This window comes from Coenobita brevimanus, chromosome 102 (assembly GCF_032717465.1).
Source record: "Coenobita brevimanus isolate Jiangsu-jjx chromosome 102, ASM3271746v2, whole genome shotgun sequence".
Taxonomy (NCBI): Eukaryota; Metazoa; Arthropoda; class Malacostraca; order Decapoda; family Coenobitidae; genus Coenobita; species Coenobita brevimanus.
Genome location: NC_137055.1, coordinates 18,391,211 through 18,417,686, shown reverse-complemented (window position 1 = coordinate 18,417,686; position 26,476 = coordinate 18,391,211). Strand labels below are relative to the sequence as shown.

Here is a 26,476-nt window from a genome sequence, read left to right as displayed (position 1 = left end):
TTGATGGACATTTTTGAGAGTGCTGGTAGCATGTCTTTTCATGTGCCAGCATTTTTTTTTACCATAACTCTTGCTCTCTGTCGTTTCAAACCGATGACATGCAGGGTGGTCCATAAATAGCGCTCTACTGAAAACTCGATTGATTGAATCTCTTAAGTCTTGCGGGGATGACTCAGTCTGCTGGTTTGGGTGCGGTTGTGGCAATGACATCAAAGATATAAATAAATGATGTAGGTTAGACGTTGATAACAGAGACTTTGCCGTCCTCAAAGCACACGAGAAATCATCCGCTGGAGTGGAAGTGGAGCATTATATATGGACCATCCTCTACATAAAGACTCTGTTGCAGTCAAGAACTGACACTACATAACTTCATTTTTCAAATGTTCTGTTCTCACTACACACACTCCTTCATGAATCATATGTCACCAAACTGGGGATGGGTAATTCTGGGTATATGTTTTCTACCGAGCAAAGTCCTGTCTTATGAAAACTAAGAACGGAATAATAGAGGCAATGATTGTAATATAATTTACCCTTTCCTTACTTCCTTGACCTAAGTTTGCTATAATTGTTGTGCAGTCATAAAAAAAAAAAAAAAAAAAAACTATCGTTGCTCTTCAGAGCTATGCACTATGACACAATGACAAAGTGTTGTGGAATGACAGGACGGGGAAGATTGTACTGCAAAACCGTCAATGTCGGTTATGTGAGACACAGATATTAGAATTTGTGCTAGAGGTAATAAAAGCTAATTAGACCGTTTGCCTCTGTACATAAAGACGTTAAATTATCCGGCACCAGATTCGTTAAATAAAAATTTTACTGAATGGTGTAAAGTTGGCAACACACATGCAGACGGGCAATGTGTATGTGCACCCATGCCAGCCGATACAAGCCAAGTTAGTACAGTTCAGTATAATAATGATATGTATTGCTTTCTACATATTATAAATGCAGAATGATTATAGTCCCTCAAGCACTGTGTGACTTCTCCATAATGCATAACATGGATATACCACACCTCATCCATATTAACTCTAAAGCATCTATCTGAAGCATTTAACCACCCATCTAAAGCAAACAAATGAACTCGCGCACCCCTGTTAGACTATCATAAAAAAAAAAAAAGACAATGCCTATAGATATAATACCCTTTAAAATATTTTATTGGCTGTATCCTATAGATAATAAGTGCTGAATAGTAGGAAAATAATAAACGTGGCGAGTTTCATTATTAATCCCCAGCGGGGTGCTCAGGGTAATGCAAACACGTCCTATATATTTCCCCGCCACATGGCTCATTCTTGCTCATTGTTCCAATTCTAGTAATGCGATTGTGACATGACAACACTAGATAGGGGAGGGGCGAACAGCAAGGACCTGCCCACATAGCCCAGCTAACGTTCGTTTTGCATCGAACATTCCTGGGGGTAACGATAGTTTTTCTTATGACTGTACACGATATTGCCTTTGTGCATTTCTCTCCTTCATTAAACATGGAAATCTTTTCAGCTTCATTGTTGGCCCTTCGAGATCATCTTTGTGTGTGTGTGTGTGTGTGTGTGTGTGTGTGTGTGTGTTTAATGATTAAACCTGCACAATTTTCATCTGCTGATGAATTTTCTGTAGTAACGTGTAGGTACGATATGTGATAATTTGTGTTTCCCTCTTTACTTCCTTGATTATCTTAAAAAATTGCTGGCTTTTGTACAGTTTTGTAAAATTTTACTCTCCAATTTTTCCGATCTCAGAAAGACCTACAATATTCCACTAGGAATTTAAACACCCTAGAGCATTAGCTAAGTTCGTTTTCTCAACACGCCTCATGGTTTACATAAGCTTCCAAAGACGGTCCGATCTTACTCAGTTTTATTGACTGCATTGGTTGGAATAGGCCTAGCCACAACCATACGTAGTTCACTCAAAGTAGCTGGAAATCATACATTGTCTACTTCATCTTGGCCTAAAATTAACATGTCTCAGTAATGAATGTGATGTTTTAGGATAATAGATTTACTTTAGAATACGTTGGTATTTGTGGAAAAGTACAATGAAAAGGATGTTGGGTCGTCGTACTGTATCACTGGTCAATTGAGCTACAGGAAAAAAGTACAGGAACAATGGATGTATCCGACAAGTCAAGTTGAACGTACTTCAGTATTTACAGCATTTTCTAGAAGTTAAGCAGTAGCACACACATGCAGGCTCGTACAGTACCTGCTATCAGTACCTGTTATCAGTGCCTGGTATCAGCAGTGGATCCAGAAAGGGTGTGTGTGTGTGGTGAGGACATCCTAATCCTCCCTTTCTTTATTTGTGGTAGTTATACCTCCCTCAGCAGCTATGCAGCATTACCGAATGAGAACAAAAATGCTAACATTATATCTTATCAATTTGCCCTTAACGTTTTATCGTTTTACAGCATGGTACTTGATAGTGTGGAAAGTTTTCATGTAAGCAGGTTTTTTAATGTTCTTGTATTTTGAAAACAAAGGAAGAGTGCCATTCATTTTTTTCAGAATGTATAAATCTCTGCTTAGTGGCTGTGCAGCCTCATGCCAAAGCATGGCAGTTCACACACACCTGACACAATTTTGTGCTCCATTTGGTAATATCAAACTTTTCAGCATTATGTTAGTGAATTTCAAGAAATGCAGCTCATATAGTATTAATTATTCCCTTAGCTGCGATGGTCCTTCCAGAAGGACAGTGAAGCCTTCTGCAAACATCCCCCCAGTAGATCCTGTGATATTTTTATATTTTGCATACTTAACTTTTGCCACCAAATGTGTGTTTATGCTTAGTAAGTGGACACTGGACACCATGGGTATTCTTTGGGCTGTGAGCAAAAACATGATCCATCTGTCATGTTCTAACTTCCTTGGAGTCACTCTATTTCTCCTGATTCCTTCCTTTACTTCGAGCCCAACTAGGCAGGAAACACACCCACCTATCCATGACATGCCTTTTACCAACCAGGGAGAAATTACTACCACATGACCCAGCCCAATCCTCCACCTTAGTTTTCAAATCCAGCTGCCCATGTTATTGTGCAGTGTGGCAAAGACTGTTGTTTGAAGGCAGCAACAATGAAAGCAAGGCGGACCTCAATGGTTTATGGATTAATGGGAAGGTTCAAGATGGTGAGGGAGTAGCAGAGATTCATGAAATACAAAGTACATGGGCAGATAGTGAGAAAGAGTTTGAGATCAGAAGCAGGAGGGAAACGAGGAAGGGTGAGCACGTTCCACCACCCCATCTCCACTGCATTTTGCTTTGTATCGTATCTGGTCACCTCATGATAACCATCACCTTCAACCTCCCCAGCCTCATCATGACCTTCACTGCCTTCACCATCAACTCCTGCAGTCGACCACCACCTGTAACTTCAAGTCCACAGCCTCCTGCTGTTATTATCTCAGCCATATGAACCATGGGATCAGTGAGATCAGTGTTCATCAAATCATAGGATCAGTGAGATCACTGTTGTCCATCCCTTTGATGAGGTCAACAGTGACGATGGCTGAGTGGCAGGTACTGGAGAATGGCCAGGAGGAGGAATAATTTGAAGGCTCTATGACGTGGATGAAGCCGGCCTGATGTGCTGGTAAATACTATGCCTTTGTAAATGCAAGAGATCCTCCATCCCTAATCATGTTGTGCAAGTGACATTATCTGGTGTGTTACGAGTTTATGGTCTTATTGCCCTGCTGATGCTCCTGCCTCACAACAAAAAGCATGTGCTCATCTCGTACTGGTGCAAGGATGCTTTCATTTCATTGCCAACATTTGGATGGTACATGGCCGTTGTTGTTTAATAATGTTCTTATGGTTTATGCACGTTACCAACAGCCACTACCCATCTGTCAATGATGGATTGTGGAAGATTCAGGACTTTTTGAGATTCTGAAGGAGGTGTACCAAAATTCATTTGTCCTAATTCAGAATGTCATCAACTAGAGCCTTATACTCTTCAAGAGGCACTTCATTCTGAAACAGTCCATCCCATTGAAATGACATCAGTGTGCAATAAATAAGATCGATCACTTGGTAATTGATACGACAGTATCTGCTAGACTGATAAACGTTATTGCTTAACTCAGGATTATCTTTCAAATTTAAATTGCACTGTGTGTTGTCTATGAGTAGAGGAACCAAAGTACAGTACTTATCATCTGATAATACATCATATTCACCGAGTTAAGCTTTGAAAGTCATAGAAAAAATATGGTTACATTAAGAACTTTACTTCTCCCAGCAATGAAAAATTATATATTATCATAATATAAAGAAAAGGTATAGATTAGAAAAAGTGTGCAGTCCAACCAGAAACATTCCAGTCTTTTTTTTTTATGCTAGCCTTAACTTTACCTAATATTAGGCCACAAATGAAGGAAGGCTGATATATGAAAACATTTGTAGGGGTTTTTCCACTTAAATATTGACTGTCGTTCTCCCAGAAAAAAGAAACAAGAGACGACATTACAAAAGCCCTTCGTTTGATATTTGTGTTGAACCAGCACGGCGGCTGTCATGGTACCGTGACGTTTACACTTCAGCTCTTTATTGTAGGTCGCCAGAGGCATGGAACAAGGCTTCTTATTGGATGGTGCCTAAAGCGTTGCCAGACGTTTAGATCTCGACTGAGTACTAACACTAATATCTGAAAAAATATTAATTGCGTAGCAAAAGTATAACCCCCGAGAAGCCATGATATTCACAAGCAAGTGGCTACAGATAACAGACAGGGCGCAAAAAACTGAATACGGTTCCTCAAATGTTAAGCGAGGCAGAAGATGAAGCAAAAGGTGTATGAACTTAAGCTGGAGTTATTCTGCAGGTTTGTAGGGGTGTTGGTATCCCTCTGCTGCCATAAATTTGTATCTCTACATCCAGCCGATGATAAGTACGGTGTTATTAAAAAAAAAAAAAAAAAAAAGCAGTCCTGTTACCCATATTTCTTGGTAGTGGGTTCAGGAGTGTGATGGAGTGCCCCCTTCAATGTGATGTTCTGCTCGGCACTGAGCGGGAGATAGAGGTGGCGTCTTGGCACTGATTTGTGATGTTAGAACCAATCAGCATCCTTGTCGTTTTTTTATCATCAACTTCTAGCACGCAATCAGTGAAATATCGAGATCAAGCATCACATCACTATCACAATGCACATATGAAGACATGGCGGCATATATGTAGCATCTCTTGTACATTCAAATAAAATTATTGTAGCAATAACCTTAAATGCGATTTCAGTAGATCTGTTGCAGGTTTAACAGTCTCTGATAAACATGGTTTTGGTGCTGTATGGTGCTCAAGGCAGTATATGTTGGTATTTTTTTGCATTGTGTTATAGCTTCAATAGCTTCCAAAATAACAGTTTTAGTATTGAGACTAAAAAAGCCATCCACACCTTACTACCAGCTTAATTGTGTTCTCATTTGCATTGCTCACACGACCAGTTATGACTTATGCAATGTGCAGTAAGTATTTTACATGCATTTTTTTATTTCTGTTATATATGGACATGACGATATTATATCCGTGTTTTTCTCCCACAGGCACGAGAGGGTGAGGGAAGTGGGCACAGGATATGACAACTGTGTATTTGATGATGCCAACATTTTTGATGTTGCAGAAAGCACAATGCGCACATATTCTTTTGGCCTGGATGCTGAAGAGGCCACAGGGAGAAAAATGTGGTCCTCTGAGGTTATCAAGAAACTCTGGAAGGAACGGAACACTTTTCATGCCATAATTATAGTTGGATATGGTAATGAAATTGCTGCTCCCTTTCTTTGGGGTTATGATGGTGCTTTCATCAATATTTGCACTCCAGGTGTGGAATATAACCATCTAACCATGCAGGGGAACTGGCTTCCTCTGTCCGTTATTCCCTCCATTCTTCAGACTTTCACCAACCACATGTCTTTCTTAGAGAGAGCTGTCAATCTGCCGAGTGAGATGCTAAACTTTGCCATTAGCAAGTATATTTTTCGTCCCCGTATACAAAGTCTTCTTGAGGAAATTTTCCCTGATATGCCTCCACTGGAGGACCTATACTTTAACAGCTCCCTCACCCTGATCAACGGTCACTTCAGTTTAGACGGGCCGGTGCCACTGCTACCTACTCAGGTCGAGATTGGCACTATTAATGCCAAGCAACCTCAGCCACTGCCGAAGGTAAGATCTGATGATAATTCATTTCTTTTGTTATATCAGTGGATATAATTAATGAACTTAGCATCAATATATGGAAAGTTATTACCTAAAACTAGCCAGGAATAACAAGTTATTGTTGGATGCTTCTGTGGTGAACCGCAGTTCTATTATCCTCTTTATCACGGGACGGCTGATGAAACTGCAATTCTGTTTAAACTTAACTGCGATACTTACTTCTGATTTATACTATTAGTGTGTCACATAGAATAAAGAATGAAAATGACATGCAGTATCATTGGCTTGGGATTCTCCAAAGCACTTCTTCTTTCTCTATCCCTTTTCGTATGTGGCACGTCAAAAGCCTCGTGTCTACTTTTCACATACATTCAAAGACGACAGGTAGATGAGAGTAGGGAGTTCTTAGCTTTTAATCCATCATGTTCTTTGTTTTCTTCCTGTTCTTGATCCTGGAGAAAGTTCTGAACTATTGCTTTGCCATGCCCAAAGTACTTAGCTTACAAAGTCTAACAGCACAGGACCTCTTACTTGGCTCCAACCCATCTCACAACATCCCTGACCCATTTCTCCCACTCTGCTCCACTCACCACAAATTGTTTCTTTCCACCCCCCCCCCCTTTTTATATATACTTTTGAGAAAAATCTGCTCTTAATAATAAAACTTTATCGTATCCATCACGCATATCTGCCGAGTGTAATCTTCATACCCTGCCCTACTACCAATTACCATTTTTGTCTGTCCCAGACACCCAAACCTCTCTTCCATGCCCACTACAGCCATTACTTTAGACATGAATCTTAACCTAACAACAACATCCATTTCCACAACCTAAACTCTCTCCAGGGTATCCTAACACTCACCATCCCAGTCCAATCTATTTCCTCCTCTCTACTTCCTACAGCTATTTCCTCTGATGCAGTGAATGTAATGACAATGGTACTAGGTTATCTCCAGTGCCCATATTCGTCACCTTTCACGAGTTCAGCCAATACTGGCTGCATTTTCTTTTTTCCCCACCCTACTTATTTTTTCCACCACCCTACTTATTTTTATCTCGATCCCCCACCTTACGGATTTCGTTCTTTTTGCCTCGCCCTACAGCACTTCTGCACTGTAATCTAAGAACGGCTCCGAGTCGCCCAGACATTTCCACACATACAACCGAGAACCTGCAGTGTCATATCCCTGGAACCACTTCGCTCATTTCATTCACTCATTGGGTTGAAGTTTTGTCACACATTTACATTAGCATGACTCGAATACCTTCTTTTTTACCTAATTGAATTTCACAGAACTGAAGTTACCTAAGGACCAAAATTATCCCACATCATCAATAACTGGACACCTCGGGTCTGGACATGGCTGAAATGAAAAGTGGATCGAATCTGACTTGAGCGGCTATGACTGAACCCGTACTGCTCTAATAGGGCCATACTGTATGTAAAGGCTAAGTAAAGCTCAGACAGGATCTGAATGGCCCTGGAAGGCCATGCAACTGTCTAATTATGTTGTTATTATTCTTGTTCTCACAGGATCATGTGGAAGCAAACAGAATGAATTGCAGGAAACCCCTCATATTGACCAGTGCATGGAGAGGTTTGACTTCTCATGGTAGCGCCAAAGTGCCTGGACGAAAAACTTAACGGGATGTAAAACCAGCCTGGACCCGGGCAGACGACCAAACCAAAAACATAAACGATCCTTAGTTGTCAACACTCTCCAAAAGGAGGATTATGGATAGAACGACAGAACAAAGCCCCGCATCCACAGAACTGGCCTTACGAAACTGAAATGAAAGTGAATATCCTACATGGATTTAAAAGACGAATGTGCCACCGTGGACCTCAGATGAAATATCTGACCTGGAAAGACCCTGAACTGACAAGAAATGACATGATTGCGAGTGAATGAGTGTAAAATATTATATTCGACGTAAATTAAACCAAAATTGCGTACTAGAAATGAATGATCCCGAGCAGACTTAAATAATCTGAATGAGCATAATTGTGGCTGCCTGACCTAAATGACCGTGAACAACTTGGATGGTCCTATATTTGAGCAGGTCCAACTGGGCCTGATTGAACCTCATCGGACAATCAGGGTCCGTGAAGTGACCTTTCTATATATGAATTCATATGAGCGACTTGAATGGGCCAAAGTTAGTCTGAATATCCCTGACCTAATATGAATTAGGCCAAAGGTCAATTCAATTGTTATTCTCCAGACAGGTACATTTGTTGAAGGTTTGGCTAACAGGCATTTATACCGGGATGAAGCATGCTAGGGGTACAGGTATACCTTTTTTATCCAGATGATATAGATAATTAATATCTGCTGACATACTGGACGACAAAAGCCATGGGTACAATTTATATTGCAAAGATACAGGCGCTTACGAGAAAAGACAAGTAACTGAAATATATTCCTTTGATTTACGGTACACTGTAGCTCTTGTGTCGTGTCGCAGGACCTGGAGGAGTTTGTGACTGGTGCTGGGGAGGCTGGTGTCATACTATTCAGCCTGGGCAGCATCGTCAAGGCCACAGATATCCCTCAAGAATGCAAGGTAAGATAGATTCACTCCTTCAACAGGCGAACCATTAATTAATAGGGTGGCATTGCTTCATAAACACAAAGGAAAAAGTGGCTGAGAGCTTGCAAATTGCTCACATTCATTTAAATTTGGAAATCCAAAATCATGATACGTTCTTTTACAAATGTTTAGACACAATACGCCTGAAAAATTAGAAAGAAATCTGAGAAGAAAAGATTCAAAATTAACTAGTTCTGTGAATGAAAGACAAAGTATCCGTTACCTAATCCACTGTATAATTACAAAAACTAAAAGGAGGAAAGTGTGTAGGGAAACAGGTTAAGGGTGAAAGCTGTAGTGCGGGAAACATGCAAACGTATCGGTGACCAGGGTAGTACCATCAGCAGAGAGAGAGAGAGAGAGAGAGAGAGAGAGACACACACACACACACACACACACACACACACACACACACACACACACACACACGTAAAGACTAGTGAAGAGGAAAAAGATGGATGTAAATGATGATCTAGGACGATAAATGAATGCGAACTACTATGAAAATAGGAAGTTATTCTGGAAAGAGGTGCGGCACTGTAGAAGTGAAAGAAAGAAATGTGATGGTTTGAAGGACGTAGATGGTAGATTATTAACCCATAGGGATGAAGTAAGGACCAGATGGAAAGCCTGATGAATGGGAACAGAGAGAGCAAAGCGGCCGCAAACATGATTGGTTTAGGGGGTGTGCAGAGAAGGAATGCAGTAACAGGAGATGTGACACTCGCACGGGTGAAGAGTGCTTTGAATCAGCTGAAAAATGGTAAAGCAGCTGGGGTTGATAAGGTGTATGAGAGATGCTTAAGTGCAGTGGAGAGAGTGGAATGAAGTTCTTGTTGGAGATATGTAAGAAGGCATGGATAAGTGGCACGGTGCCTGCGGAGTGGAAAAAGGCTGTGATTGTACCCCTGTACAAAAATAAAGGTGAGCGAAGTGAGTGTAAGAATTAACATGGCATAAGTTTATTGAGTGTGGTAGGGAAGTATATGGAAAATTTATTATAGAGAGTGTAAGAGAGATATCAGAAGCTCTAGTGAGTGATGAGCACGGTGGCTTTAGGAGTGGCAGAGGATGTGTGGATCAAATATTTGCAGTGAGACAGATGGCAGAGAAGGCTTGTGAGAAGGACCATAAGGTGTTTATGGCATTCATGGATCTGGAAAAAAGCATACGGCAATGTGGACAGAGAAGGATTGTGGAAAGTTTTGCGCATGTACGGTGTAAATGGTAAGCTGCTAGGTGCCGTCAGGAGTTTTTATGATGTTAGTGAACCATATGTAAGGGTTAATGAACATTTAAGTGAATGGGATTGCGACAAGGTTGTGTGATGTCCCCAGGATTGTTAAACATGTATATGGATGGGGTGATGAAAGAAGTAAAAACACGAGTAATGGATAGAAGGATGGCGTTGGTAATGAATGGTGATGGATGGAATATCGCAAATTTGCTGTATGCTGATGACGCAGTACTGGTTGCAAATACCGGACAAGAACTTGGCAGGCTAGTGCAGAGTTTTGCTGAGGTCTGTGAGCATCGTGCCTTGAGAGTAAATGCAGAAAAGAGAACTGTAAAATGATGGTTACTGAGAGCGAACGTGACTCCCAGTGCGATGCTGAGTGAATGGAGAGAGACTGGAATTGGTGAGAGAATTCAAATACATGGGTACAGTGATAGAAAAGAGAGGCAAATGTGCAAAAGAAGTTGAAAGTAGAATGACACAAGGAAGAAAAGTAGCTGGTGCAATGAAGGGCTTGATAAGAAACAGAGGCTTGAGTGTTGCAGCTGCACGAGGCTTACATGAAGGAGTGTTAGTGTCAGCTTTAACATACGGATGTGAGACTGTGGTGTGGCATGAAAATGAAAAGTCAAGAATGAGAGCAGTGGAGATGGGACTGCTGAGGAATGTATGGAGTACAGACGGTGGATAGGATGCGAAATAATGTTTCGTGAAAGATTCGGAGTGAAGAAGTAGGTGGACACCAGAATCGAAGAGAGTGTACTGAGATGGTATGGTCATGTGGAAAGAATGGATAACAATAGAATGGTGAAAGAGGCATATCTGAGCGAATTTGGAGAAGGGAGGAGGCGAGGTAGGCCAAGGAGAAGGTGGAGACTTATGGTGCATCAATGTGTGAGGAAGAGAGGTTTGGAAGTCGGTGAGGCTAGGGAACTGACAAGAGATCGAGCTGGCTGGATGAATGTTGTGAGAAGTGCATGATCAGGGATTTGGCACCCCTTTTTAACGTGGCAGCGTCCGGACTGACTCTTTCGGATACGTTTATGTGAAGGTACAGAACGTGGTGAATGTTTTTGGCGTATCCGTTAGAGCCAGGATTCCAGGGGCTTGAATGATGAGTGAATGGAAGTGTGGCCCATTGGACTGGGCATATTTGGACTGCCTGGACATTGCTACTCCTCACCCTGTTCTAGTGTGGGAAAGGACGTCCGGATGATATATATATATATATATATATATATATATATATATATATATATAGAGAGAGAGAGAGAGAGAGAGAGAGAGAGAGAGAGAGAGTTATGGGAGTTCACGTACTAACTTCAGCAGGTGATTTCCGGGGTCATTCTCACATAAATGTTTTATGAACGTACGTCGAATTCGGAATGGTTATGGAGTTGTTGCTGTGTTGAGTAACCCCAGTTTGTTAAGCCAAGCAGACCCATCAACTGTAAGTATGCACTCGTCACTGTGGGACCATCCCGTGCTGTTGCCTTGTGGCAGACAGCACCTTGCCACAGCGAGGTGTGGGGGATAGTGTGGAGGTTTGGTTCCTTGGTGGAACCTGTGGTTGCGCCTCCCCACCCAGTTAGTAGAGGAATCATAGTAAGCTCCAAATCACCTCGTTATCTGAATATATGGTTACCACCCAGCGCTGTAAATGGTTTCCTGCGATAAAGGAAACCATTATATATTTGTCATTCAGTGTAGAAACACCTGAAGTGGAGAGAATAGTAATAAGAAGTTGCAGGATGGATGGGAGAAATGGGAAGAAAGGAGGGTAGACAGATAAATGAATGACAAAAGTGACGGAAAAAGTAGGCTGCACTACATCAAGTGACTGAATGATGGTCGCCACTGCCTGCCAGTGTGGATATGAAGTAATGGGCATTTAAGTTTGAAAGGCGGTAATGGGAAACATTATCTTTTTCTACCTCTAGTTACCACTGTCTGTTATCTTCACTGCAGTATTTTTACTAAGAATATGCAAGCAATAATAATACACTATGAACAGTTAAACAAAAAAGTAAAGCAATGAAGAATGCAGAGGATGGGAACAGGGTGGAAATAAATAGCTCTTCTTATCGAGATTAAGGGCGAGAACTACGATGCTGCTGTTTTCACCCTGCTAATATCAGAGTTAAGTGTACAGCAGTTTACCAAAAGCATCCACAGTTCCTCAGGAAGAGACCTAATAATTATAAGACAATCAGTCATCTGGTGGGTTTCAGTCCTTGTCCAGACAATGAAACTGGGAGAGAGAGAAAGAGGTGATCCAGATAGTCAGGAGTCTAGTCTGAAGTGTATTTCTGTGTGAGTGCAAGCGAGGGCAGTAAAGTAGTCTCATCTGTAGCCTGGCAGCAAAGGGTCAGGGGAGAGTTTTAAGTGACATATGTAAGAGTGTAGAGGTATGTGTCCAATATGAAGTCTAGTCAGGAGAACATCACTAGCTCCGTCCGTTGATTGGGCTCAAGGATGAGGGGAGTACTCTGTCATGGAGGCCGCGAGTAGTTTTTGCGAGTAAGAGGCTGAGAGAGGAGTCCCACTGGCTATGGCATGTTTGGCAGATTATGTCCCATTGGGTGTTCAGCCAGTGGGTGAGGGTCCATAACTACCGAGGGGTGTGCACTCTTCGCAGCAACAACAGCTATTTTATTGCCTTTATTTGCAGAGTCTCCCACTGGAGACAAAATATCCAGTCACTGTTGTTGAGGGACAAGAGGTGGGATTGGATGGTAAACACTTGCAATGTATCTAAGGCTGTGCATGACAGAATAAGGAAGAGAAAGGACTGACTGTCTGTGAAAAGGACAACTTTCTATGGATGAAGATGAGACAACATGAAGGAGAGGGCTTGGCAGATGGGACATAGTTTACCAGAGTTAGCTGAGAGAAGACGATTGACCCGCCACATCTGTGTTACTGTAAGATCTTCATAGTACACAGCTGCAGAGGTGGAGGGCGGGAAATCAATATGTGGTCAGTCAGTGAAGATCCAGAAGCAGCCACACAAAGGGTGGCTGCCATCTCATTGTAGATGTGTTATGCTAGATGAGGGTATTGGAACCTGGTGTACAGTGAAGGGAAGTGAAAATGTATGGAGACAAATCAATCCAGGTTGGGACTGGGGTGACCAGGGGTGGGTAGGTCAGAGAGCATATGGGAGGAACGAGGGAGAGGTCATGGAAGTGATGCAAGGATCTGACATAGGATGGAGCATGGAACTTGACAAGCGAGTGAAGCCAGGTAAAGGAGATGCCCAGGTAAAGATAGAGGTTGAGAAAAGGGTGTGGAACATAACCCTGCATACTGTGAGGCAGTCCTATTGATGGCAAAGATCTTGGAGGGGCAGCAGGCTCCCCTTCAGTGAACACAGAAGTTATTGGTGGTGATACAGAAAGCCATGTTCCAGATCACATCCACCTTGTGGATAGCTGTGGGCAGTGCTGCCCCCATACAAAATCCATCCATCGGTAATGAGGCTGAGTATCCCTGCACTATTGTAGTGGAGAAGGATATCACAGTTTGCATCCCATGATATGCCACCCAAGCTATGCATGATGTCCAGGCATTTGGAACATGAAAGGCATTGGTGTCAATGTGTGGCTTCTATGGAAGGCCAAGACCATCAGTCTGCATGCCACGGAAGGTATGGTGCCTTCGTAGATGCACAGCACCTGACCTTAGGCAAACCACTAGGAAGATGGGGGTTTTCTTTCGTGAAGACATGACAGCACTCTTATCAGCCGCACACTGAATGGAGTGTTGGCCATGCTCCATGGCGTTGGCCCTGCAATTACGGTGAAGTCATCTGCATAGATCAGTGTGTGACATTCCTGGTCAATGGAGAGCCCTGATTAAGGTGATATTAACCCTCTCAGGAAACCTGGCCCGCACACCCGTACTCCTCCCGGTTTTGGCCCAGCCCGATATTTCCCCTTCAGTGAAAGTATGGTTTATACCTTTTGTTACAGAATGGGCCGTAATACTTATACCAATTATTCTTTTGTTGCATTGGAAACCCAAAAGCTGTAGCTTTCTTTTGTTCTCGGGCTGTAAATTTGTAGACTTAAAAATTTATGTAGAAACATGCATGTGAACACCATATTGCATTTATTCATAAAGAAATTAGAATTATTTGAGGAAGTACAATATCATTATATTAAACACAATTCCTCCTCTGTTTGACACCAAAGTAATATATTCATATATTATGTGATCTTCGAATAATTAAATGCATAGTGCACATGAAAATTTGCTTTATTAATATTTTCTGGTCTCTGTTAAAGCAAGATTTATTGCAATATATTAGTCACAAAGAGTGAAAGATTATCATTTGGAGCTTGGACCAGCGAGATCCACGTTTACTGTTAGGTACACCATTGCCAGACTGACGAGCCTATAATGTGTATGAAAGCAGATCATATGCCTTTTCTTTCTTATGTTTTTTGATCCAATGCATCTAAAGGCGAGAACCGTTAGGGGGGGTAAGTAGATCATACTCATCAAGTGTGTATGGAAACCGTGAGATGGTTAAAGAGGCAATGCTGCGCACTGCCTCCTGAGGAACTCTGTGGTCAATGGTCTGGGGAAGGGAACTGACACTGCTTGCCTGCAAGCGAAGGTTAAGGGTCAGTTAGGAAACTGCAAACCCAAGACAGAGAGTTCCCAAAAATATTGCTGGAGGATGCACTGACAGGAACCATATCAAATGTCCCCTTGATATCCAGAAAGAGGGTCACCATTACTTGCATCTTGCAGTATGTGTTATGTACATTATGGCCTAGCTTCAATAGGAGGCCCAACTTATCCCGATTGGGATGAAAGCCACACTTGCCAGGATGGAATTTCTCTTTATTCACTCCAATCATTGTAGGGAACTGGATACCGTAAACTTCTCCATGGGTTTGCCTACATTAGAGACGAGGCTGATGGACCTGTATGAAGTGGGGTTGAAGGGGTCCTTTGTGGGTTTTGGGAAAAGCAGAAGAATGGCTGCCTTTCAATGAGGGAGGTATTAACATTCATGGCAGCCCCTGTTGTCGACACATGGGTGACTTTCCCAGTGTGGACGGGGAAGATAGCGAAGGAATCTGTTAAGCACCAAATCAGGGCCAACAGCTACACCTGGGTATATTTTGGAGGTGGCACTATACAACCCGTGAAGAGTGATGAACAGCTGAGAGAGGTGGAGGAATATGTTTCCACCCCCGAGCCGAGTGCCATGGGCATGTCAGGGAGGGGAAGGGGTGGGAAGGAAGACCCCAGTAATGAGTGGAAATGACAGGCAAGACATGTTTTGTCCACACTTTCCAGAAGATCAAAGCCAACTCTGTGGAAGGGGTAGGAGAACAAGGAGGAACATCCCTGCATACTTCAGATAAAACACCATGCGCAGGCCAAAGAAGAAGAGAAAATGAGACTACTGTAGATTAGAAGGGAGACCAGCCTATATGCATAGCACTGTTGAGGACACTAGTACAAGTGGCATCTAAGCACCAGTATTCTAGCTTCCGTTCTTCTCATTCAAGAATACCATGCTTGGCTATGGTCCCTACCCTAGTTCTTAAACAGCAGGAAACTGATATAAGACGGAAGGCTACCCTGCCAGTCGCCAGCATCCCAACCGAGAAATCCTCAGCTGCTTCTTATAAGGGGAGGGCTGAAAAGGAGAGTTGCAGAAGGGTCTCATGAAAAGCCTTCCATCCTTCAGAGCAGAGGTTCCACCAAGGGCGGCTAGTGAACAGACTGAGGCATGTAGAGATAGAAAGGAGAGTATGGCAGACAGGTGATCGCTGCTCATATAAAGACCAGGACAGAAGTCACAACTGTTGAAGATACAGTCCCCTGAAACGAGGTCAGTTATAGATGACCTACCAGTGTGCGGGTTGATGCATGTGGGGAGGCCAGGAGGAGTGAGTAGGCACAGGGATGCTGAGTGAAGGAGGGAAAGGAAGAGGACAAAGTCTGTGTTGTTGAGGGAGTTAGAAGGTGGCACTGGTCAGAAACACTCATGTATCACGATGGGACCAATCATGCCATAGGTAATTCCGGGCCTGGCCTAGTAATAATCTTGCTTCAGGTCACTGTTAAGGTACCAAGGTATGTCAATGACTCCGAGGGCAGTATCATTTCCTTGACCACAATGGCTAATACTTTTAGAAGTAGGGCTCAACCGCAGCCCATCAACCGTCGTTCATCTCCCCGGCTGTAATTTATGAAGCTCAACTGGTTAATAGCTATCGTGATGGTCCTGGAGTTACTGAAAATAGAGGCACCATCGGTAAACCAAAAGATTACACGTGAGCAAGTGATGCGAGCAAGCGATGTTTATTCTCTGATAAATTTGGATATATATATATATATATATATATATATATATATATATATATATATATATATATATATATATATATATATATATATATATATATCTGTCTATATGCGCGAGTGTGTGTGTGTGTGTGTGTGTGTGTGTGTGTGTGTGTGTGTGTGTGTGTGTATTTTGTGTGTGGGTGTGGGCGTGTGTGTAAAGCTTTCACACAGTGAAGGAAAAGGTCTGTTATTGACTTAAGTTGCAGAAAGCACCGTCATTTTTTTTTCTTCTTTACATGGCCATAGGAGGGAATATTTAAGTAAATGAACTTCCATACGCCAGATTATAGGTGTCCTCCGTCCATTGATATTCTGTAATATTTGAACTTCAACTGCTGTAGGTTGAATTTTGGTGGGAACTAATCTGGGGAAGCGAGTTCCAAAGAGAAACAGTTCGGGGAATTAATGAATTCTGATAGGTAGAAGAGTTACAATAAGGCAGCGTGACAGTGTAGCCATGGACGCTACCGAATGCCCATGTAGCACGGGGGAAGACTTGGAGAGGTACCACAATGGATGCTACTTCGTCTGAGCATCAATCATAAAAGTATCTGTAAAATAATGTAAAGGATGCAACATTCTGTCTTAACTGCAGGGGAGGTAGTTCATTTGTAATTGTTGGGTTATTCATTATTCCTGTACCTTTGTTCTGAGTTTTGTCGAGTTGTTTTAATTCAAGGTGTCCACATCTATTCCACGTGGGTAAGCAATATTTGAGCCGAGACCGCACAAGACTTGTAAATTATAGCTAGCCGCTCGTCAGTGAGGAAGTTATATATTCTCAACAATAATCCAGGTTTGTTTGAGGCGGTTTTAACGTGATGTCTAACGTGAGAGGTCCAACTAAGGATATTTTTTAGTGAAACACCAAGAATTTCAGTACTTTTAGATATTCAGTATTGGCTGCATTTAATGTAATATAGGAATCCGCATCTGTCTGCTTGTATCTTGGATGTTTTTGGTTTTCCAATAATTTAATGAGACTGTTCTTCTGTCCCAAGTCAGTTATCTTATATAAGTTTTTATTTGTGGAGAGCTCTGTGGAGAGCTCTGCTGAGTTAGATATCAGAGTTTGCGTATGGGTGGTTAAGTGTAAAGGAACTGTGAAACGTTGAGTTATCTACATATGTGTGAATGGGATTACTGGTGACCTACAAGAGAGCATTAACATCAATAAAGAATAGGGTTGGTGCCACGACTGATCCACGACTGATCTGTGCATACACCAGCACTGAGTGGAGATTCGAATATACATCATCTGACTTTTCTTTTACCTTTCTGTTGAGATATGAGGAGATCAGTGGGACAATAGATGAAAGGCCGTATCAAAGGAGTTTGGATAGCAGGGAACGGTGCGATATTTTGTCAAAAAGCTTTAGAATTATCAAAGGATACTGAGTGGGTTTGCCTATGTGTGTCAGTTGACCGATGGATTTCATGAGTTATGAGACTGAGTATATCAACAATGTACCTTTTATGGCGAAAACCATACTGTTTGTCACTAATTACGTTGTCGGGTTCAAGATGTTAAATAATGTGCATCTCAATGAGTCTCAAAAATTTTTACAAGAGAAGATGTGATAGCTATGGGTCTGTAATCAGAGGGATCAATGAAAGTTCTTTTCCTTGAATCTGAGTGGATGTTGGCTTCCTTCTAAGAAGTAGGGAATGAAAACCGTATGCATGAATAGTCTAATTTTTTTTTTTTTTTTTTTTTTTTAGCTAGAAAATGGAAGCACTTTTCCCCTGTGTGCTGGAGGAATTCCTTCTGGTGCTGAAGTTTTGTTGGTTCTTAAAACTGTATAAGATTAAGATTTTCCTAATATAGTCTCTATCTCAGAGCAGTTTTGAGAAAGTCATGTTCCAATAATACAGAAATATTGTGACAGACTTTCTGGCAAACGTACTGACAAGAATGTTAGCTTTTCCACGAGAGTCATTGACAGGTTAGCTTTTCCACGAGAGTCATTGACAGTGTTTGCGTCCAAAGATTTTAGTGGGGAAATGGGTGATGAGTTGTTAAAGTTATTATTGAAAGGAATGAGAGATGACCAGATTAACAGTTTTAATACTCTTCATGCTTTGGTGTGACGAAAGTTTGATTAGGAAAGAGTAATCAGTGTTTTTGCATGGTTCCTAGCAATACTTACGGGACTGAGGGCTTCAACTATTTTTTCTTTAAGTATGAGGTATATTCTAAAGACTGTTGGGCCTTTGCTCTGGCACAATTACAGTCGAACGATTTTGAGGAGTCTGACCTTTTAGGAAACTATTGACAGGGTATGAATAAAACCTTATCAATTTGTATTTAGTCATTATTATGGGACAGGGTAGAACTGATGTCAGTGGAAAACCAAGAATGCCCTGGAATATCAGGTAGATAATTTTTAAATCCATCCCAGTCTGGCCTATCAGAATGCCACTTGGTGACCCTAACTTGTTTATAATGAGCAGATGTGGGGCAACTTGTGAATGAGGCTTTGATAAGACTGTGGTCGGAGGATCCAAGTGGTGGCAATACCTCTATCCTCTACTGATCTGGGTTATTTGTCAGGAATAAGTCCAAGAGACGGCCATTGGCCAAGGTTATTTGGTATTCTGGTTGGTTGTTTTATCACTGGGATGAAATCAAACGATTCTACAAATAGTTCGCAATCTAGACCTGTATCATCAGTCCTGGCTGATTGCAAGAGCCATTCTACTTCGTGGAAGTCAAAATCATCCAGCACGGTTATATCAGTAGTAATGGTGGAGGTTAAGGTTTGTCAACTGTGTGAATGTGGTTTCAGATATGATGGGTTCATGTGAGGCATTGTGGGAGCGATAATCTATACAGATTTATTTGGATATGTTAAGGTAATTTACTTTGTACAAAGAGTAATCAAAATTAGTTGAAGTGAGGTTCATGACAGTGCCAATTGCATATCTAGATTTAATACAGCAATACCGTAACTGCCACTCTTGCTACGAAAGCTAGTGAGTGGGTAACCAGGAAAACAGAGTATGGTTAAGTCAATAGTGTGAGATTCAGGTTTCTGTAAGCAAAAGGTCTGGAGGGGACATGGATTCAAGGAAGAAGTGAACAGAATTTCAACTGGCATTAAGACCACTACGTTGGTAAGATATAAGGCCCAACCCGAACTTCTTCGCTGACAAACATATATGTAGTTGATATGTGGCTGCAATAACTGATGCTTGCTCATATGAACTCTGTGGCGGATATTTCATGGCACAGATGAGTTATTTAAAAAAAAAGTACCAAAATTTTGATATATGATCAAGAAATGAGCTGTGTCATAATGACAACATGAAAATGACCTTATGAAGCAGTGTGCGTAACTGAAATATGAATTGACTGAGTGTTTTGCAGTACCGTGTTAAAAATGCCAAGTTTTTATTCTTTCTGAAAGAAAGTATCTAAAGGCCCGAAATGTGTTAAACCCTCTTCTTGTGAAAGCATGTTGACTTTTTATTTTTTGTGTACAGTCAAGAGTTCCACCTGGACCACCTAGTCGCGGGATATGGCTAACGTGGCACAGCGCGTGTGTGTGTGTTTGTGTGTACATGCCCAAGAATTTATCGAATCATCAAGCATCATCTTCTTTGCCGTATTATATTATTATGTGGTCAATGTATTATGCTGTGATATTGGCTAATAAATACTATGTGATTGGGATAATGAGCTGTGCACTATGCTATTTATAAAGTCTGATTTTTTAAAAATAATTCTTTTCTTCTCTTGTAGTGTGAACAACGATACAGGTTGAGCTGTGGTTCAGAAACATCGCACCATTTGTGGGTGAACTTGCTCACTGTTTCTGAACCACAACTCAACCTGTATCGTGGTTCACACTACAAGATAAAAGAATTATTTTGATATAAATCAAACTTTATAAATAGCATAGTGCACAGCTCATTATCCTAATCATACAGTATTTATTAGCCAATATCACAGGATAATACAATGACCACATAATAATATAATATAGCAAAGAGGATGAAGCTTGATGATTCGATAAATTCTCGGGCATGTACACACGAACACACACACACGCGCTGCTGCCACGTTAGCCACATCCCGCGACTACGTGGTCCAGGTGGAACTCTTGTTGACTGTACATTGTTGAAAATGAGTAACTTAAGAGAAATCAGCAGCTTAATGAGTTAACAGGACTTGAAATGGAGATCAGAAAGTCACCAATGATGAGAAGCACGAGATTTCATGAACAGCACCTGACTGAAATCCATTAATAACAACTAAGGAAAAACACTGGCCATATACATCAGCACGTGAGATGAAACGTAAACGAAAGTGCCGCAGACGTCACAAGATGGTAGTCGGGAATTTAAAATCAGAGATCAGAGGCACCCTTTATCAAAGTCCTTTGACAAGTTTATCACAATAAAACAGTGGGCTTTCTCCTATGTTTCCGTAAGATATTGACCAGGAATTTGACAGGATATGAATATTGCTAATGGAGCTTCCTTGGCAGAAACCATGTTGGCAGCCAGGAAAAAGTTTATGAGAAGAAATATGATACGACTATAATCTTACCTTACGAGATAGACCCTCAAAAAAAATCTCTCTCTCTAATGCCAGGCGCCTTAATGCCATAAGGGGTGGCCACAAACAAATCGCCTCCATGTCACCCGGAACTTGAAATTTGAGTGTAAAGTGGAGGGAATGTAAGAAAATACTCTGGAAAGAGGTAAAGAAAGCTAGACAGGGTGCCAAAGGAATTAACTGGGGAGAGAAAGATGAAAACGGTATATTACTAGTGGAAGAGGAATATAAAGTGAGCAGATCGACAGAACACTGTAAGGAACTGTTGAACATAGAGAATGAAAGTAATGCAAGTATAAGTGGCTGGGGAATGGCTGGGAAAAGAAGGGTTGTGATAAGAGAGGAAGAAATCAGTAGGATGGAAGTTGTGGAAGCAATGAAGAAAGATAAAACGGGAAAAGTCCCAGGAATTGATGCAGTGTGGGGTGAAATGCTGAAGCATGGGGGACAGTAGTAGAATGGATGTGGAAGTTGTGCAGATTGGCCTGGGAGGAAGGTAAAGTCCCAGAGGATTGGAAGTCAGGTATAATTATTCCCGTAAACAAAGGAAAATATGAAAAAGAAGTGTGTGATAATCATAAGGGCATTTGTCTTCTTAGTGTAACAGGAAAAGTATATGGTAGGATACTTATTGACAGAATTAGGGAAATAACAGAGGAATTAGTCTGAGAAGAACAGGGAGTTTTAGGAAGGGAAGAGGTTGTGTAGATCAGATATTCATTCTTAGATCTTTAGCGGAAAAGTTTCTAGAGAAGGGAAAGAAGCTGTATGCAACCTTCATGGATGTGTAGAAAGCATACGACAGGGTGGATAGACAAGAGTTGTGGAAAGTACAGTATTAAGGATACATAGAGTGGATGGGAAGCTGTTGAAGTCCGTGAAGAGTAGGCCCTATGTATGAGGGTGCTAAGCCTGCAGTACATGTGGATAGTGAACTGAGCGAATTTCTCTATTTGAAGGTTGGATTGAAACAAGGATGTGTCATGTCTCAATGATTATTCAATCTGTATATGGATGGGGTTATAAGAGAGATACAAGGTAGGGCAGTGGATGTTGGAGCGGCCCTAGTGAGAGAGGGCAGTGCTTGGAAACTACCTGTACTCTTGTTTGCAGATGATACTGTGTTGTTAAGTGAAGACGAAGGGGAGCTGCAAGGCTTGGTGGATGAGTTTGGGAGAGTGTGTATGAAACGGAATCTAAAGCTGAATATAAGGAAGAGGAAAGTTATTGTCTTCGAGGGAAGTGATGTCAGTGAATGTACAGTGAGGCTGGATGAGGAGGAAATGGAAAATGTGAGTACATTTAAGTACTTGGGTAGTGTGATGAGTAAGGTTGGAGTTTAGAGGGTGAAGTGCTTGAAATGGTGCAACAGGGAAGAAAGGTTGCTGGTTCCTTGAGGGCAGTGATAAGAAACGGGGAAGTGAGAATGGAAGTGAAAAAGCTACTACATGACAGTATTGTGATACCAACTCTAACGTATGGAAGTGAAGCTTTGACCTTGTTGGAGGGACAGAAGTCAAGAGTGAGAGCAGTGAAAATGAGATATTTGAAAGGAGCCTGTGGAGTCACATTGAGAGACAGACTGACAAATGAGGAAGTGAAGGAGAGTTGTGGTGTGGATGTGGATGTGATAGGAAGAGTAAAGAGAAACACACTGAGGTGGTTTGGCCACGTGGAGAGGATGAAGAGTGAGAGACTAACGAGGAGAGTGTATGTCAGTGAGGTGGAGGGGGGGAAAGGGAGGGGGAGGCCAAGGATGAGATGGAGGGATGGAGTGGAGAGGTATAAGAGAGAGGGGGGTCTGAGCTGGAAGCAGGGGAATGAAATGGCGGGGGACAGGGCGACATGGAGGCGATTTGTTTGCGGCCACCCCATACGGAATTAAGGCGTCTGGAATAGATAGACAGACAGACAGTCACCCGGTCCCCCGTCATTTCACTGCCCTGCTCCCAGCTCACACAATCCTCTCTCATATACCACTCCATTCTCTCCCTCCATCCCATCCTTGGCCTACTCCCTCTCCCTCCTTCCACTTCATTCACATACAGTCTCCTCGGTAGTCTCTCGCTCTCTATCCTCTCCACATGGCCTAATCACCTCTCTGTATTTCCCCTAATGCTTTCAATCACATCCACAGCCACACTATAACGCTCCTTCACTTACTCATTTGTTAGTCTGTTTCTCCAAGTAACCCCACATGCTCCTCTCAAATAACTCATTTCCAATGCTCTCACTCTAGACTTGTGTCCTTCCAACAAGGTCCAAGCATCACTTCCATACGTTAGAGTTGGCATTACAATGCTGTCGTGCAGCGACTTTTTTACTTCCATGCTCACATCCCTGTTTCTTATCACCGCTTTCAATGAACCAGCAATCTTTCTTCCTTGTTGTACCTCTTCAAGCACTTCACCCCCTCCCCCAGACTTCCATCCTTACTAATCATATTACCCAAATATTAAAAGGCACTCACATTTTCCATTTCCTCATCATCAACATCACTGTACTTTTAGTAACTTGAAGACCATAACTTTATTCACCTTTAGATTCCGTTTCTTACACATTCTTCCAAACTCATTCACCAGGCCTTGCAGTTCCCCTCGTCTTCTCTTAACAATGCAATATCATCTGCAAACAACAGTACAGGGAGTGTCCAAACACTGCCCTTACTCATTAGCGATGCTCCATCATCCACTACCCTACCCTGTATCTCTTTTATAACCCCATCCATATACAGACTGAACAACAATGGAGACATGACACATCCCTGTTTCAATTCAACTTTCAGATAGAAAAACTCATTCATTTCACTATCCACGCACACTGCAGCCTTAGCCCCCTCATACATACTCCTCACGGCATTCAGCAACTTCCCCTTTACTCCATATATTCTTAATATTTTGCACATTCCTTGTCTATCACGCAATTTTTAAAAGGCAAGACATTAAAGAAATTGTATGATCGACAGACAATAGTGCATGATCGACAGGCGGTAGTGCGTGCGTGCGTGCGTGCGTGCGTGCGTGCGTGCGTGTGTGTGTGTGTGTGTGTGTGTGTGTGTGTGTGTGTGTGTGTGTGTGTGTGTGTGCGTGTGTGTGTGTGTGTGTGTGTCTTACAATAACTCATTTTTCACTTGATTTTAGCCAAGCTTGGTTGAAAGATTAGGGAATGGTTCAAGAGGAAACCTGTTGTTTTACAGAACAATAGGTCTGTGGTGAAGGTGACGAGGTTAGGTCGAGTACTCATCTAGCAGAATCAACTTTTAAAGTTTTGCCAAATTCAACCAAATATTAGGAAATTATTTATGGAAAAATACGTTTGGAAAGTGTCTTTTTTTTTTTTCTTTTTTTTTTTTAACAACAACCAGCCAAATGGCAAGATCACAGTGAAGGTCAAAATTCGACCTATCTGAGTGTTCATCATCAAAATCATTCAAATAGTTTTCATCCGATTTTAACCAAATTTGGTGTAAGAATTGAGCATCCCCCAAGAAGCATTTTTTTTTTTTTTTTTTTAATAGGTCAAAGGTGAAAGTAAACTTAGAGGTTTAAACCAATTTTTCACCGGACTTTGGAATATGATTCATGTTACAATAAGAAACAAGTGATTCATGTTATAAATCAATCATCAAAGGTGAAGCTTTCAGGTCAAGAGTAAAGTTCAAGCTGCGTGAGCAGTGACAAAGTAACTCGAAGGGTTTCGCCCAGCTTTAGCCAAACTTGGTGGAAATGTTGAGGGTTAGCCAAGGAGCAGAACTACTGTGTTTTAGAGTAATTGGTCAGTGGTCATGGTTAGAGGTCAAGGTCAGGTCAAACAGTTTTTAACAGATATGCACGAAAATTTGGGAAATATAATTGAAAACTACATGAGGAATGCATGACTGAAGTTTAGGCGAAAACATCAAAGGTCAAGGTCTAGAGTAATACATTAAAATCAATAAATTCATACTGCACAAATGCTGCAATATAGAGACACAGGATGAAGACCATAATGTTGTTATAGCAAGCTCTTTCTTATCTTACAAAAGTCTTAATATATGACGTTAACCATCTTCTAAGGGACAAGTTCAATATGTCAAGGCCAAAGCTGGCATTGGCTGACCTGGAATTTTGAAGAAACCTTGAAGAATGTAACTGTACTTTTGATGTATTTTCTTAAGTATTGAAGCTTTTTGAACTTTGAAACTGAGTATGTGATGAAACATATAGTGAAACAGAACCGGAATCAACCAGAGAAAAATTAGAGGCACAAAATATTTTAATTAATCATACAAGAAAATAGTTACAAAGCGATATGAAAGGAATTGAGAAGGAAAATGTGTAAAATTATTGGAGAAGTCTTTGTAAAGTGTCACGAATAAAAATACTGAAATGTTCATTGGACTTATCTTAAAGGGATTGAAGTGATTTTTGCCAAAAGGAAAACCAGATTTACCCTGATTCATAAAAAAAAAAAAAAAAAAAATTGCACATGATCGAAGAGTAAATTACTGTACTGAATCAAAGCAACTCCCACGCTGTAGACAGTATTAGAATTCGTGGGTATCATTAGGCCATAAGGATTCTATCAGAAAGCATATAAGATGCAAGACAGCATCAATGTACAAGAAGATAATGTTCGGTAGGGCAAATTCAAATAGTTAGCAGGTTGAACTTTCTGGGGGGCACCCTTTCTGAAGTGAAAATGTGACACAGGCATCACTTGGTTGGTCCACAGGCCTTACTGGGATGATATTCAGGTTACTGAAGTAAGCTTGTAATCTAACAAGAACAATAGTGAACACAAACTGAAGAAATTCTTACTGAGGTGATATTTAGATAATTACCTATTTCTTCAGTTACTGAGACAAACTGAAGAAATAAGTAGAGTGACGAGTTAAAATAAATGCGTCAGGCATGCCTGAACCGTCTCCAACACGGTCAAGGATATGGATAAGGCGCCATTTCATCAACTCTTTGATACCCTTTGTTGAGATGTGTCTTTCAGAAAGCTTTTCTGGAAGCCTGCAGTGTGTTTTTAGCAACTGCGCATAATTTTTCAAGCTACATTCGTTTCCTTATTAACGGATGCATGTATGTGTTTCACTGGTGACCATACATAGAGTGACGGAATCATTATCTAGAGCAGTGGTCAGTGGTGAATACTTTCCGCCTAAGAAGCACCTAAAACATACACCGAGGGCCGAGAAAAGGTGTTTCACTTTTAGTTCCCATGAACAGAGGCATCGAGTCCTCCCTCGTGTCTACTTTAATTTACTTGCATTTTGGGGGAGGGGGGAGGGGGTGATTTACTTGTGAAAGTATTTTTAAAAAATAATCTGTTAGGTTTTTCTGCGAGAACGTTCTTAGTGAATGAGATTTTATTACCCAAATCTGTTGCAACACATATGTCCCATTTGATAGGCATGCTGCAACAAAGGTGTTAAGAACAGGAAAGCTGTTCATCAGATGTATCACTGCATATACAACAGAGATATAGGTGGCAGTCAGCACAAATTTGTTTTAATTAGAGATTTTTGAGGAAGTACATATA

At 41.4% G+C, this 26,476-nt stretch overlaps 1 protein-coding gene across 1 annotated transcript in view; it reads left to right on the top strand.

The window, feature by feature from the left end:
• Nucleotides 1–3,522: 3,522 nt before the first annotated feature.
• The window catches only part of LOC145415407 (UDP-glucosyltransferase 2-like), a 42,307-nt gene continuing 19,353 nt past the window's right edge, over nucleotides 3,523–26,476 (top strand). The window contains exons 1-4 of the mRNA XM_080284690.1: nucleotides 3,523–3,537; nucleotides 4,464–4,585; nucleotides 5,559–6,180; nucleotides 8,646–8,744. Coding sequence (XP_080140816.1) covers nucleotides 3,523–3,537; nucleotides 4,464–4,585; nucleotides 5,559–6,180; nucleotides 8,646–8,744 — 858 coding nt within the window. The remainder of the gene's footprint in view (nucleotides 3,538–4,463; nucleotides 4,586–5,558; nucleotides 6,181–8,645; nucleotides 8,745–26,476) is intronic.